This window comes from Dipodomys merriami, unplaced genomic scaffold (assembly GCF_024711535.1).
Source record: "Dipodomys merriami isolate MVZ:Mamm:240054 unplaced genomic scaffold, mDipMer1.0.p SCAF_4, whole genome shotgun sequence".
In the NCBI taxonomy this organism is placed as follows: Eukaryota; Metazoa; Chordata; class Mammalia; order Rodentia; family Heteromyidae; genus Dipodomys; species Dipodomys merriami.
In genome coordinates, this window is record NW_027205603.1 from 19,735,350 (window position 1) to 19,750,613 (window position 15,264).

The following is a 15,264-nucleotide window of genomic DNA, read 5'->3' on the forward strand; positions in this document are numbered from 1 at the left end:
CTTGGAATCAGTAGGTTTTCCAAGGACTTCTGTTGTTTTATTTTTACTGGTCTTCTTTTCATTTGTTACTTTTTTTTTTTTTTTTTTTAATGATACTGGGGTTTGAACTCAGGGATTGAACTTGTGCTCTACCACTGAAGCCATGAGGCAAGCCTCCAGCCCTGCTTTTCTTTTCTAGTCATTTTGGAGATGGGGCTTTTTTTTTTTTTTTTTGCCTAGGCTGGCCTTGAAGCACAGTCCTCTATATCCTAGTCTTACAAGGAGCTAGGGTTGCTGATGTGAGCCACCTGTGTACCCCTTGTAACTGATACTTTCTTTTTTTTGGGGGGGGGTCCGGTCGTGGGGCCTGAACTCTTGGCCTGGGCGCTGTCCCTCAGCTCTTCAGCTCAAGGCTAGCGCTCTACCACTTGAGCCACAGCGCCACTTCCGGCTTTTTTTTTTTCTGCTTATGTGGTGCTGAGGAATCGAACCCAGGGCGTTAAGCATGCAAGGCGAGCGCTCTACCACTGAGCCAACTTCCCAGCCCACTGATACTTTCTTATGTGGGAAGTGGTAGAAAGTTATCAGAGTAATAAGCAATATGACAATAAGAAAAATGCCCAAGTTGTCCTGAGCTTAACAACAATTTCTAACTCTAAACCAGAAATAGTGACTTTTTTTTTTTTGTCAGTCAGGGGCCTGAACTCTGGGCCTGGGCACTGTCCCTCAGATCTTCAGTTCAAGGCTAGCTCTCTACCACTTGAGCCTCGGCGCCATTTCCGGCTTTTTCTGCTTGTGTGGTGCTGAGAAATCAAACCCAGGGCCTCATGCATGCAAGGCAAGCGCTCTACCACTGAGACACCTTCCCAGCCCCAGAAATAGTGACTTTTATTTGGTGTTAGTCATGGGGCTTGAACTCTGGGACTAGGCACTGCCCCTGAGCTTTTGTGCTCAAGGCTAGTGCTTCTGCCACTTGTGCCATAGCTTTACTTGCAGCTCTTTTGGTAGTTAATTGTAGATAAGAGCCTTATGGACTTTCCTGCCTGTGCTGGCTTTGGACCTTGATCCTGATCTTAGACTCCTGAATAACTAGGATTACAGACATTAGCCACCAGCGTCCAGCAGTAGTGACTTTTTAATCTTCATATTTTTAAGATTTTGATCAGTAAACATATATTTAAAAAATGTTAAAGAGCACTTGGCACAAATGTTTTCATGCATCCAGAACTGTGTGGTACGTATATATGATGTAGATTTTAAGTGCTTGCAATAGGGATAGTACTCTTGATTTTGGTATCATGTAACATTCAGTGTATGATTGTCTGTGTGTCTGTGTCTGTGTGTGTGCGTTTGTCCTAGAACTTGGTTCTGAGAACTGTTCCTAAGATTTTTTTTCTTTTTCTCAAAGCTAATGCTATGCAACTTGAGCCACAGCTCCATCTCTGACTTTGTTGATTAATTGGAGTGCTGCTTTTGCTCAAGCATAGCACTCTACCACTTGAGCCACAGTGCCACTTTCAGCTTTTTTTGTTTATATGGTACTGAAGAATTGAATCTGGGGCTTCATGCGCATATGCTAAGCAAGCATTCTACCACTAAACCACATTCCCAGCCCAGAACTATGTTCTTTTATAGTTAAGGAATATTCTTTTTTTTTTGGGGGGGGGGGTCCGGTTGTGGAGGCCTGAACTCTGGGCCTGGGAGCTGTCCCTCAGCTCTTCAGCTCAAGGCTAGCGCTCTACCACTTGAGCCACAGCACCACTTATGGCTTTTTTCTTTTTGCTTATGTGGTGCTGAGGAATCGAACCCAGGGCCTCATGCATGCAAGGTAAGCGCTCTACCACTGAGCCACCTTCCCAGCCCCATAGTTAAGGAGTATTCTGTTGTACACAAATATTTTCACCTTTTAGCTGCTGTGAATAATGCTCTGACATGAACTTTGGTGCACTCATATCTGATCATTACTTTCAGTTTCTTTGGGCTTATATGCCTGGAAGAGTGGTTATTACTGGGTAATGTAGTGATTTTGTGATTTAACAATTTGAGGAGTGCTTAGCTTATACTTACAACCCATCAGTGATACCTAAGGTTCTACTTTCTCTGCATGCTGGGCATTTGTTTTTTATTTGTGTGAGGTGATGTCTTGAACTTATTTGGTTTTACATTTTATTAATGACTTATAATGTTGAGCATTTCATAACCTTATTAGCTACTTAAATATCTTGTTTGCATATACATACATACATATATACACACACATATATGTGGAGGTATATATATATTTGGTGTTTTTTTTTTGGTCCGGTTGTGGGGTCTGAACTCTGGGCTTGGGCTCTGTCCCTCAGCTCTTCAGCTCAAGGCTAGCGCTCTACCACTTGAGCCACAGCGCCACTTCCGGCTTTTTTCTTTTTGCTTATGTGGTGCTGAGGAAGCGAACCCAGGGCCTCAGGCATGCAAGGCAAGCACTCTACCACTGAGCCACCTTCCCAGCCCCTATATATATATTTGGAAAAAAATATATATATTTGGAGATATGTATATATATGTATGTATATGTGTATATTTGGAGGTAGGGTTTCTCTATACTAATCAGGCTGGCCTGTCTGGAACTCAAGATCCTCTAACTTCTAGGATTATAGGTGAGCACTACAATGTTTAGTTTGGTGTTTTTGTTGATTGATTATGAATTGTGGAGGTTTCTTGCATGCGGTCTCTGCATATTAGTCTCTTTTCAGGTATATGATTTGCTAGCATTCCCTATTCTGTGGGTTAACTTTTATTTTGTTGGTAATTTCTTTTCCGCGTGCGCACACACGCACATGCGTGCGTGTGTGTGTGTGTGTGTGTGTGTGTGTGTGTGTGTGTGTGTGTGTGTGTGTGTGTGTGTGTGTGTGTGTTGCCTGGGTAGCCTTGAACTCCTACATTGAGCTGAAGCAGTCCTGCCTCAGCCTCCTCAAGTGAGCTAATGTGCTGATCTTGATAGTGTCATTTGATGTACAGGACTTGGTAGTTTTTATGATGAAGACCAGTTTATTAAATTTTATTTTTTTTTGTCAGTCGTGGGGCTTGAACTCTGGGCTTGGGCACTGTCCCTGCACTCTTCAGCTCAAGGTGGAGTGCTCTACCTCTTGAGTCACAGTGCCACTTCCAGTTTTCTATTGGTTTATTGGAGATGAGAGTCTCATAGACTCTCCTGCCTGGGCTGGCTTTGAACTCTGATCCTCAGATCTCAGCTCCTGAGTAGCTAGGATTACAGGCATGAGCCACCAGCGCCTGGCTTTAAATTTTATTTTTATATGTATATTTTGCTACTCCACATTTTGATTTTTTTTTTTTTTTAGGACTTTACTATTTAGAGAGGTCAGGTCAGTGAAATCGAAAAGAAATAGTGTAGTATCCTGATCAGAGGGTTTATATTTCTTTCTGCTTCCAGCAGATAATTAAAATGAACTACTTGTGATATAAAGGGAATGAAGGAAATCTTTCATTAGGATATAGGGGCATAAATAAAGCAAGAGAAATAATGAAGATACAATGATTTCAGCAGCACTAGTTTCAGTCTTTATTAGGTTCAAAAACATGGATTACATGCTAGTATTCTAGCATGTAATATTAGCTCATTTTACTGTTGCCTAATAAACTTAAAATTTATTTGCAAATGTTGTTCTTTATGCTGTTTTTATGTTCTTCTATGGGGAAAATGCAACATTCTGCTAGGATTACAGTATAACCAATAGCTTACTAAAAGGATTAGTTTCCAGATTTCCAACCTTTTAGTTTTTGAGAATTGATATTTTTTCCTTACATTTTAATATCTTCCAGAACCATTCTTGGCTGCCCTAAGACATTCAGCTGTTGGGTGCTATTTGCCCTGTTCTGAATGTCTACAATATAATTTTTTTCTTTTTCAGTCAACTCTAGTTTCTAAGTGGCAAATGATAATACAAGCAAGGCAGTGAAGTCAGGTCTAGGGTCAGATTCTACTGTGCTGATTAAGTGTTAATTCAGTGCTAGTCTATATTTATTTATATTTTTATGGTGCTAGTGATTGCCTATATCAGGTAAGTATGTTACCCCTGAGAGCTGCCTTTACAGTTCAGTCTGTCTTTATTTTTTTGTGCTGGTGCTGGGATTTGAACTTGCTGTGTCCTATCTTTAGATCATAGTGTACTGAGTAGCTAGGATTACAGGTATGAACCTCTGGTGCCAGGCTAGTCTTTTTTTCTTTGTCGGTCATAGGGCTTGAACTCTGGGCCTGGGTGCTGTCCCTCAGCTCTTCAGCTCAAGGCTAGTGCTCTACCACTTGAGCCACAGTGCCACTTCCAGTTTTCTAGTGGTTTATTGGAGATAAGAGTCTTAGGGCCTTTCCTGCCCAGGCTGGCTTTGAACCACAATCCTCAGATCTCAGCCTCCTGAGTACCTAGGATTACAGGCGTGAGCCACCAGCGCCCGGCCTGGCTAGTCTTTTAAAATGAGAACAGCAACATGGATGAGATAATGTGTATACTTGATCAGTTTCTGAAATGGATGGAGTTAATGTTGCTATTAGTACGAACAGAACAGATCTGTAACGTGACACTTGTAGAGTATGTCTCCCAAGGGAAAATGAGTATCATTACACATTTTTTTCCCCTCCCTCTCTCCCTCCGACCTTTCCTTCCTTCCTTCCTTTCTTTCTTCCTTCCTTCCTTCCTTCCTTCCTTCCTTCCTTCCTTCCTTCCTTCCTTCCTTCCTTCCTTCCTTCCGTGGCACTGAGGATAAAACCTAAATTCTTAAGTATTCTTGGCAATTGTTCTACCATGGAACCTCATTCTCAGCCCATCAAATGTGTTTTTATAAGTTTGCTATGTTGGATTGCTTTATTCATTTATTTGAGACAGGACCTCACTATGTAGTCCAGGCTGGCTTTGAATTTGCCATCCTTCTATCTCATACCCTCAGTGCTGGTATGTGCCGTCATGCCTGGCTTTACTATGAAGTGGGGATTTTTTTTTTTCTCAATGTTGATGGTGTACTCCAGGGCTAGACAAGTGCTCTATGCCTGAGCTACTCCTACAGTCCTTTGGATTGCTTTTTATTTTTATGCTGGTACCAGGGCTTGAATTCGGGCCTTACACTGCACTCAGCTTATTTTCCACTCAGAGCTATAACTTCATTACTTGAGCCACATCTGTCATGGATTGCTTTTATTTTTTTTTTTTTTTTTTTTTTTTTTTTTGGGTCCGGTAGTGGGGCCTGAACTCTGGGCCTGGGCACTGTCCCTCAGCTCTTCAGCTCAAGGCGAGCGCTCTACCACTTGAGCCACAGCGCCACTTCCGGCTTTTTTTTTTTTTTTTTTTTTTTTCTTTTTGCTTATGTGGTGCTGAGGAATCGAACCCAGGGCCTCAGGCATGCAAGGCAAGCGCTCTACCACTGAGCCACCTTCCCAGCCCTGTCATGGATTGCTTTTATTCTTTAGGGACATTTAAGTGAAAGAAGGGGATTTTTTTTTTTTTTTTTTTTTTTTTTTTGCCAGTCCTGGGGCTTGGACTCAGGGCCTGAGCACTGTCCCTAATGCTTCTTTTTGCTCAAGACTAGCATTCTACCACTTGAGCTACAATGCCACTTCCTGCTTTTTCTGTTTATGTAGTGCTGAGAAATCGAACCCAGGGCTAGGCAAACACTCTACTGCTAAGCCACATTCCCTACCCAAGAAGGGATTTTTTTTTTTTTTTTTTTTTTTTTTGTCAGTCATGGGGCTTGAAATCTAGATGTGGGTGAAGTCCCTCAGTTCTTCAGCTCAAGGCTAGCACTCTACCCCTTGAGCCATAGCACCACTTCTGGTTTTCTGGTGGTTTATTGGAGATAAGAGTCTCATGGACTTTCTTGCCCAGGCTGGCTTTGAACCATGATCCTGAGATCATGGTTCTCCTCCTGAGTAACTAGGATTACAGGTGTGAGCCACCGGCACCCGGCACGAAGGGGATTTTTAGGTAGCTGTGACTATACTAAAAGCTGGGATATTAAACGGGTTGTACCAGCAAAGTTGAGCAAGAGATAATAATATGTACCTGGTTTAGCTATCTTGCTTTTTAAAATTATTCTTACATGTGTGTTTTGTGTAGCAGTGCCAGGACATAGGTAAAAATTTCTGTTAGAGGCTGGGAAGGTGGCTCAGTGGTAGAGCACTAGCCTTGAGCTGAAGAGCTGAGGGACAGCACCCAGGCCCACAGTTCAGGCTCCAGGACTGACAAAAAAAAAAAAAAATCTGTTACATACAAGCTGGCAAACACATGAGCTTTTGTGCAAAAGTTGAGAAGTAGTGAAAATAAAGCTGATAAGAATTGGAAGGTGAAGCGAAGACTCAATTTTATTACACTGTTTAAAAAATTGCTCACAAGACAGACATTAGAGTATGGTTTCAGTGCTCCTGTAAAGGTAGCATGAATACCAAGGTGCACTTACCTTCCCACAGGGCTCTGACTGTGTTATTTCAGTTCATTCCTGAGAGCCAAGGTATGTGTAGCAGGAGTGGGGGTACTGGGGAGGGAGGAGAAGGAGAGGCAGAGGCCAGTTCTTTTTTTTTTGTCGGTCGTGGGGCTTGAACTCTGGGCCTGGGCACTGTTCCTCAGCTCTCCAGCTCAAGGTGACTGCTCTGCCACTTCAGCCACAGCGCCACTTCCAGTTTTCTAGTGGTTTATTGGAGATAAGAGTCTCAGGGAGTTTCCTGCCCGGGCTGGCTTTGAACTTCGATCCTCAGATCTCAGCCTCCTGAGTAGCTAGGATTACAGGCATGAGCCACCGGTGCCTGGCATCTTTCATAGAGTATTTCTCCCCCCCTCCTCTTTTTTTTTATTTTTTATTTTTTTTGACCTTGGCATCGAGCTTGCTAGGTAAGCATTCACTCTACTGTTGAGCCACATCTCCAGCCCTACTTTTCAGTAGTCATTTTTGAGATAGGGTTTTGTTTCCTGGGCTGAGATTGCCTGTTTAAGGTTTCCCTTTGTTTCTGGGATCCATCTGAATCCATCTCACCTCTGAGATAGAGTCTAGTGGACTCCTTTTTAAATTTTATTTTTTATTTTTATTTTTTGGGTCCGGTCGTGGGGCCTGAACTCTGGGCCTGGGCGCTGTCCCTCAGCTCTTCAGCTCAAGGCTAGCGCTCTACCACTTGAGCCACAGCGCCACTTCCAGCTTTTTTTTTTCTTTTTGCTTATGTGGTGCTGAGGAATTGAACCCAGGGCCTCATGCATGCAAGGCAAGCACTCTACCACTGAGCCACCTTCCCAGCCCTAAATTTTATTTTTTTATCTAGGCTGTCCTGGGGTTGTGATCCTCCTGGGGTTGTGATACTCCTGATCTCAGCCTCCCACACAGCTTAGGATAAACGTCTACCACTTTGTTTTATATGGGTTGAAAAGGGGTCCTGACAGACCCCTTGACAAAGGTGTTCTTGAACCATGAGCCTGTGGTTCTTAGTCTAGGATTATGTGCATGAACCAACAGTGCCCAGCCTCATAGATTCAATAAAAATTGAGAAAGCAAGTGAAACATGCAGGCATTTAACTTCAAACTGTGAGATCTGAAAACTTGAAAGTACAGTCTGTACAGGTTCGAATATGAAATTCATTGAGGAGAAAAAGGAATTTCATTCTGATGAAGTGGATTTATTTTATAATTTACTATGCACATAAGGGCCATACTTCCCTCCCCCCTTTTGAGACTGTAAAGTTTTCCCACTTGAGATGTAGCTCAATGGTAAAGTGCTTGCTTAGCACACCAAAGGCTCTGGATTCCATCCTTAGCACCCCAAGAAAGACTTTCAAGTTTTCCTTCTGAATTGTTTATTCGACCACAGGTTGACCATAGACTGTTGTACTTTTGTTTCCTATTTCCAGTCATCCCTTCCCCGGGAACCAGGATCTTTTATGCATGATAGACAAGTACCTTACCACTTAACCTACACTCCCAGCCCTTTGCTATATTTTCCTTTTAAAAATCATACTACTAGAATTTTGGTGGGGGAGAGAGGGAGATGGTAGGGTCTTGCCAAACATTTTAGGTTGGCCTCAAATTTGCCTTCTTCCTATTTCAGCTTTCCCAGTGCTGGAATTATAGGGGTATACACCAGACATGGCTAATTTGTAGAAATGTTTAAGGAAGTCACATGGTGAAAATAATTGTTGGTTCTTAGGGGTCTGTGTGTAAAATTTTATTGTGAAACATTGCTCTCATTTCAAAATAACAAAGATTTCTTATCTACATCTCATGGTTCATTCATTTGATAAAGCAAAGTGGGTTTTTTTGATGTATTCTTGAATCTTATTCTGATATGAAACAATAGCACTTTTGTTTAATGTGTCTCAGAGGCATTGTGGAAAATACACAAAGTTAATGCTAAGTAATTTTTATATTTCTTATATTTGGAACATAACCTACTCTAACCCACTGAATGGCATTTAACTTTTATCTTTTTTTAAAATTTTTTCTTGGTTGGTCGTGGGGCTTGAACTCAGCTTGAGCGCTGTCTCTGTGCTCTTCAGCTCAAGGCGAGTGCTCTACTGCTTGAGCCACAGCGCCATTTCTGGTTTTCTAGTGGTTTATTGGAGATAGGAGTCTCACAGAGTTTCCTGCCCCGGCTGGCTTTGAATGGAGATCCTCAGATCTCAGCCTCCTGAGTAGCTCGGATTACAGGTGTGAGCCAACGGTGCCTGGCTTAATTTTTGTCTTTTGAGTTAGGATCTTGCTATAAATCCAGAATTGAGGGGCTGGGAAGGTGGCTCAGTGGTAGAGCGCTTGCCTTGCATGCCTGAGGCCCTGGGTTCGATTCCTCAGCACCACATAAGCAAAAAAAAAAAAAAAGCCGGAAGTGGCGCTGTGGCTCAAGTGGTAGAGTGCTAGCCTTGAGCTGAGGAGCTGAGGGACAGCGCCCAAGACCAGAGTTCAGGCCCCACGACCGGACCCAAAAAAAAAAACAAAAACAAAACAAAAATCCAGAATTGACTTGGAACTCCTTATTTTCCTGCTGAAGGAGGAGAATAAGCACTTCTGAGTTTAGGGATTACAGAAGTATAGTGCCATGCTATGACTGAATAGCAATTAAACTAATTGGGGATCTGTACTATCTGAAGTCAATTTAAGTGACTGTATTTATATCTTACTAGTAATTTTGGAACTGCCATATTTTATGGCTGGTAATGATCAGAACTAAAATTAAAAGTCATCATCTGGGCACAATGGCTTACATCTGTAATCCTAAAGTACTCAGGAGGCTGAGATCTAAGGATCACACAAAGCCAGACAGGGCAGGAAAATCTGTGAGATTTACCTCCAATTACAAAAGAAACTGGAAGTGGAGCTATAGCTCCACTTGAGCAACAAAGCAAACCTGAGGAACAAAGCTCAGGGACAGAGCCTAGGCCCTAAGTTTAAGCCCCTGGACTGGCACACACACACGAAAGGAGAAGTCACTCAGAGTGGTATACTTTCCCCGAAGTTAAAAGGAGAATCACATTTGTAAGTATTTAGACACTTACATTATTATTATTGATAGTTGAGCTTTTGAAGGGCAATGAAAATGTGGCATATCATATCAGTAGTTAACCTATGACACTGTTAATACATTAACTATGGCTATACATTTTATAAAAATAGGATATATTTCAAATTAAAGTAATGATGCGCTACTGTTCTACACATTGGGTGTTTTGAGATAATGTAATTGGCCAGAGTGCAACTATCTAGATCACTTTTCCCCCCCTCTTATTCTGGGTACAGGGGCTTGAACTCAGGGTTTTGTGCTTATCAGCTTTCTTGGCACCCTCCCACTTGAGCCATACGTCCAGTTCCCTGAATCACTTCTTTTCTATTAAAAAGAAGAGCATTGCCACTTAAAATTTATCTTACAAGGTTATATCCTTTCAATAATGTGTTAACACAGATTTTTTTTTTGCCAGGCCTGAGGCTTGTCCCTGAGCTTCTTTCACTCACGGGCTGGTTTTGAACTGCTCTCCTCCAATTTTAGCCACTTGGGTATATTACAGGTGTGAGCCACCAGTGCCCTCTTTGCACTGGCTGTTTTTGAAATCAGGTCTTGCTTTTGCCTGGCTCCACTATGGTTCATGATCTGCCTATTTTAGACTTACCTTTGTATCTGGGACAACAGTGCATAGTACTTAACCTAGCTTTTTTTTCATGCCTGGACTGGTCTCCAACTTCACTCCTCAGTCACGAAGTAACTAGCATTCTAGCATAAGCTACTGTGTGTTGTTTTCAGAACAATTAATGGAGCTTTTGGAATTATACTAACATTATTGTTTTTAATGAACAGGTTTCAACACTAAACTTGCACAATGTCTTTGAAACCAAGAGTGGTAGATTTCGATGAAACATGGAACAAGCTCCTAACTACAATCAAAGCCGTTGTCATGTTGGAGTATGTTGAAAGAGCAACATGGAACGACCGCTTCTCGTATCCTTTCGGGGCAGACATTAGCTTGATAAGCATTCTAAACCTAAGAAATTTGTTAAGAAGTGAAAACAGTTGTAAGCTTATTCAAGTTGGAGAACTTCCAGTGAAACTATTTTCAAATATATTATGATTTGCATTTCCAATTTAATCACTCTGTGGCATTTTGTATTTTATTCAACAGAGACTTATTTAGTATTTTGATCTGTCAAGCACTATTTTAGGTTTGGGGGAATATAATTGTGCAAAAAATCACCTTCCTTTTTATATTATAAAAGGGAAAATAATTATGGTGCTTCTGATAACAGGCAGTGATAAATTTTGTGAAATAGAAATGCAGATTAAAGAGAAGATTTGGAGTTGTACATGTGTTCATATGGCCCCTGTTAGATAAGGTGGCCAAATAAAGTTTCCCTGTGGATAGAAAAAGTAAGTGGGCAAACTATACACGTATGAGGGCAGGGGGCTTGTGTAAGTCTACTTTCCATTACTCTAATGAAACATCAAGGTATTGTTAGGAAGAAAGATTTATTTGACTTACGTTTTTAGACCATGGCCTCTTGGACCTATTTAGTTTTGACACACTATCACATCCAGTTGAGTGTGTTTTAAGAGGAAGCTATTAATTTGTGACAATCAGGAAGCAAAGGGAGAAGGAGCTGGAGCCCCCAGTATCTCTTTGCAGTGCACAGTCTCAGTGGAGTGAATTCCTCCCACCAGGTCCCACTTCCCAGTGAGGCCATAAGATGGTGACCCAGTAGACCCAAGGGACACTTATCTAAACCAGAGAAGTGTAAGAGGCAAAGTGAGCTTCTGGTTGGATTCCTGAGATGAAAAAATGTTTTTGTTTATTGATTGCTTGATTGATTGCCAGTTCTGGGGCTTAAACTCAGGGCCTAGACTCTGTCCCTGAGTAAATTCAAGACCATTGCTCTGCCACTTGAGCCACTGCTCTACTTCGGGCTTATTGGTGATTAATTAAAAATCAGTGTTTTTTGAACTTTCTTGCCCTAGCTGGCATTGAGCTGCGACCCTCAGATCTCAGCCTCCTAAATAGCTAGGATTAGAGTGTGAGTCACTGGTGTCTGGCTTTATGTAGTGCTTTTTTTTTTTTTTTGTCAGGTCGTGGGGCCTGAACTCTGGGCCTGGGTGCTGTCCCTCAGCTCTTCAGCTCAAGGCTAGTACTCTACCACTTGAGCCACAGTGCCACTTCCGGCTTTTTCTTTTTGCTTATGTGGTGCTGGGGAATGGAACCCAGGGCCTCACGCATGCAAGGCAAGCTCTCTACGACATTGAGCCACCTTCCCAGCCCTATGTGGTGCTTTTCTAAGTTGAGAAGCTAGCTGGAAATCTAGAGGTTCTGTTTGTGTGACTTGGTTGGAACTGACTTTTAATTTCCCTTTAATGATGCTTTTCTGCCTTTTAGTAGCTGTTTGGACTAATCCTTAAGTCCTAGCAGTATAAGAAATATCTTTCCTACAAGGACAAGTTGAATTTTACATTGTAGCATATAAATACAAAGTAGGGCTGGAGAGGTGGCTCTGTGGTAGAATGCTTGCCTTGCAAGCCCTGGTTTCAATTCCTCAGTACCACATAAACAGAAAAAGCCGGAAGTGGCGCTGTGACTCAAGTGGTAGACTACTAGCCTTGAGCTGAATTGCAGAGGGACAGCACCCAGAACCGAAGTTCAAGCCCCACCACTGACCAAAAAAAAAATCTGAAGTTGTAGTACTATGGAAGAGTTATGATTGGTTTCCTTCAATGTATTTCTTCCAGATAGGAAAGTGAGATCATCTTTCTATGATTTAAAAACACTTGTACTGTTCTTACTTTTAATTTATATTATCTGGCATGAGCAGTCTAATCAGGTAGTTTCTGACCTTCCCAGTCCTGATAACTATTAGAAAGAGAACTTATGAGCTGGATATTGTGGTGCACATCTGTAATCTCAGCTGCTTGGGAGGCAGAAGCTGGCAGATCTCAGGTTCAAGGCTAGTACTGGAAAAGTTAGCAAAGCCAGAGAAAGAAATCATGACATCGGTACCTACAAATAACAACAACAAAAACAAAAAACTGCTGGGTACTGGTGGTTCACACCTATCTTTGTTACTGGCTGAGATCTGAGGATCATGGTTTGAAGCCAGCCTGGCAGGAAAGTCTGTGAGACTCTTAACTGCCTCAAAAGCCACAAGTAGAGCTGTGGCTCAAATGGTAGTGATATCTTTCAGCAGAAAAGCTCGGGGACAGCACCCAGCCGCCCCCTTCTCCCCCCATGTGAAACCATGACATCTACAAGTAACACTCTATGATGTATAAGGCTAATAGATACTAAATGTAGTTCTACATTTTTGCCACATTTTATTTTATTTTACCCAGTCCTGAGGCTGGCACTCAGGACGTAGGCACTGCCCCTCAGCTGCTTTTGCTCAAGGCAAGCATATACCACTTGAGTCACAGTGCCACTTCTGGCCTTTTCTGTTTATGTGGTACTGAGGAATCAAGCCCAGGGCTTCCTGCATGTTAGGAAGGCACTCTACCACTAAGCCACATTCCCAGCCCATTTGCCACTTTTTAATCCTTGTTACCTAATTGATGATTTCCCAGATACCATACTTTTCACCCACTATATGACATTCACTTTAGAAATGATGGCAAATTTTTTTAGTTTTTTTTTGTTTTTGGTCATGGGACTTGAACTCTGGGCCTGAGCACTGCCCCTCAGCTTTTCAGCTCAAGTTTAGCACTCTGCCACTTGAGCCACAGCACCACTTCTGGCTTTCTGGTGGTTAATTGGAAATAAGACTTTCCTGCCTGTGCTGGCTTTGAACTGCGATCCTCAGATCTCAGCCTCCTGAGTAGCTAGGATTACAGGTGTGAGCCATGGGCTCCAAGCAGCAAATTCTTATTTGTTTTTATTCTATATCTTATTTCAAGTAACTTCCAGATAGTATTCTCAGGAGTCTATCTTTTTATTGTCATATCCTTTTTTGTTACTGTGTTATAGTTACTTATTTAGTTAAATTCAGGGCCTCAAGCTTGCTAGGCAGGCATTTGACCCATTCAAACTATACTACCAGTTCTTTTGGTTATTTTGGGATAGGACCTCTCATTTTTGCTAGACTGGGCTGGACCATGATCTTTCTTACACCTTCGATGTAGATAGGTTGATGCAGGCACATACCACTGTGCCTGGCTTATTGGTAGAGGTCTTGCTAACTTTTTGTCCTGCTAACTTTTTGCCCAGACTGGCCTTCAACTGTGATCTCTTCCCTACCTTCACCTGAGTAACTGGGATTACATCTGGCTTAAAATGATAACTGTAATGAATATGAAAACCTTAATAATTTAACTAGAGATATCTATGCTTTATGTGTGGCCTATCCTGAACCACTTGGAGAAAGACTTTATACAGAAACAAAGATTTTTTTGGAAAGTCATGTTCGGCATTTGCACAAGGTAAGAACTGGTTATATACATGATGTAAATGTGTTTATAGCTACATAATTGACTAGTTCATTTTCCCAGTGTAAGTAAGTGAAGGAGTGGTCAGCTCATTGGATGTTGCTTACAACTGAATACTCCCTACTTTTAATTTTCACAGCCTTTTAATTTTTTTTGGGGGGGTCACAGGGCTTTAACTCTGGGCTTGGGCACTGTCCCTGAGCTCTTTAGCTCAGGGCTAGCACTCTACCACTTGAGCCACAGTGCCACTTTCAGTTTTCTGGTGGTTAATTGGAGATGTGAGTCTCATGTATTTTCCTGTCCGGGCTGGCTTTGAACCACAATCCTCAGATCTCAGCCTCCTGAGTAGCTAAGCTTACAGGTGTGAGCCACTGGTGCCTGGCTAATTTTCACATCTTGATAAATCCCTTTATTATTTTATTTGAATCTATTAGCTGTCATTACAATATCACTGTCTTTCTGGCAGTGAGTTCTGCTGCACACAGCATTTCAAGCTGGTCTGAGTTATAATCATACCAGGAACTGGAGAAGTTAATTTATTGCCTGGTCTGGAATCTTGACTTTATCTTTTAACAGCCATGATGCTAACCATGGCAGCTCAGTAATTTCGTAATGAACTGAACCGTTAGGTTATCCATAAAATAGGAATAAAGACTGTCTAACCCTTCGTGTGGATAGTAGTAGGTACTTTTTTTTTCTTCTCTTGTCTCTCGTGGAGCCTGAACTCTGGGCCTGGGCGCTGTCCCTCAGCTCTTCAGCTCTAGGCTAGCACTCTACCTCTTGAGCCACAGCACCACTTGTGGCTTTTTCTGCTTATGTGGTGTTGAGGAATCAAACCCAGGGCCTCATGCATGCAAGGCAAGTGCTCTACCACTGAGCCACCTTCCCAGCCCAGTAGTAGGTACTTTTAAAACCTTGTAGCAACCCACAGACAGACATGGTTTAAAATTCCTTTTAAAATGACAAGTAAAGGGAAATGGGGTTGTATAAACACCATGTAGAGACATAGGTTTTTGTTTTACTTGGATGAGTCTTATTAATTGCTCCTTCACTTACTACTTTTATGATCTTTTACAACTGAAGAGATTGTCATGTGAATTTTCAGTTATGACATTTGAAGGAGCTTACTAACTTTTCCTTCCTTTATTCCTTCCCCTTCTTTTTTCCCTTTCTGTTGATCTGTCTTGTTCTGGGGTTTAAAGTTAGGGCCTCATGCTTGCTAGGTAGATGTTCTGCTGCTTGAGATACTCCTCAGTCTGTTTTGTTTTCTTCCTGTTTCCATTTCATGAACCCAAGCTGTAAATATTTGCTTTTGTTTTTTAAATTAGGGTCTAACTTTTTTTCCCAGCCAGCCTAGAGCATAGTCCTCTTGTTTA

At 41.9% G+C, this 15,264-nt stretch overlaps 1 protein-coding gene across 4 annotated transcripts in view; it reads left to right on the plus strand.

The window, feature by feature from the left end:
- The window catches only part of Cul2 (cullin 2), a 120,608-nt gene that overhangs the window by 11,440 nt on the left and 93,904 nt on the right, over positions 1-15,264 (plus strand). For all 4 annotated transcript variants that reach the window (XM_069990652.1, XM_069990654.1, XM_069990651.1 and 1 more), the window contains exons 2-3: positions 10,289-10,429; positions 13,780-13,882. In XM_069990652.1, the coding sequence (XP_069846753.1) occupies positions 10,311-10,429; positions 13,780-13,882 (222 nt within the window). In that variant the 5' untranslated portion in view covers positions 10,289-10,310. The remainder of the gene's footprint in view (positions 1-10,288; positions 10,430-13,779; positions 13,883-15,264) is intronic.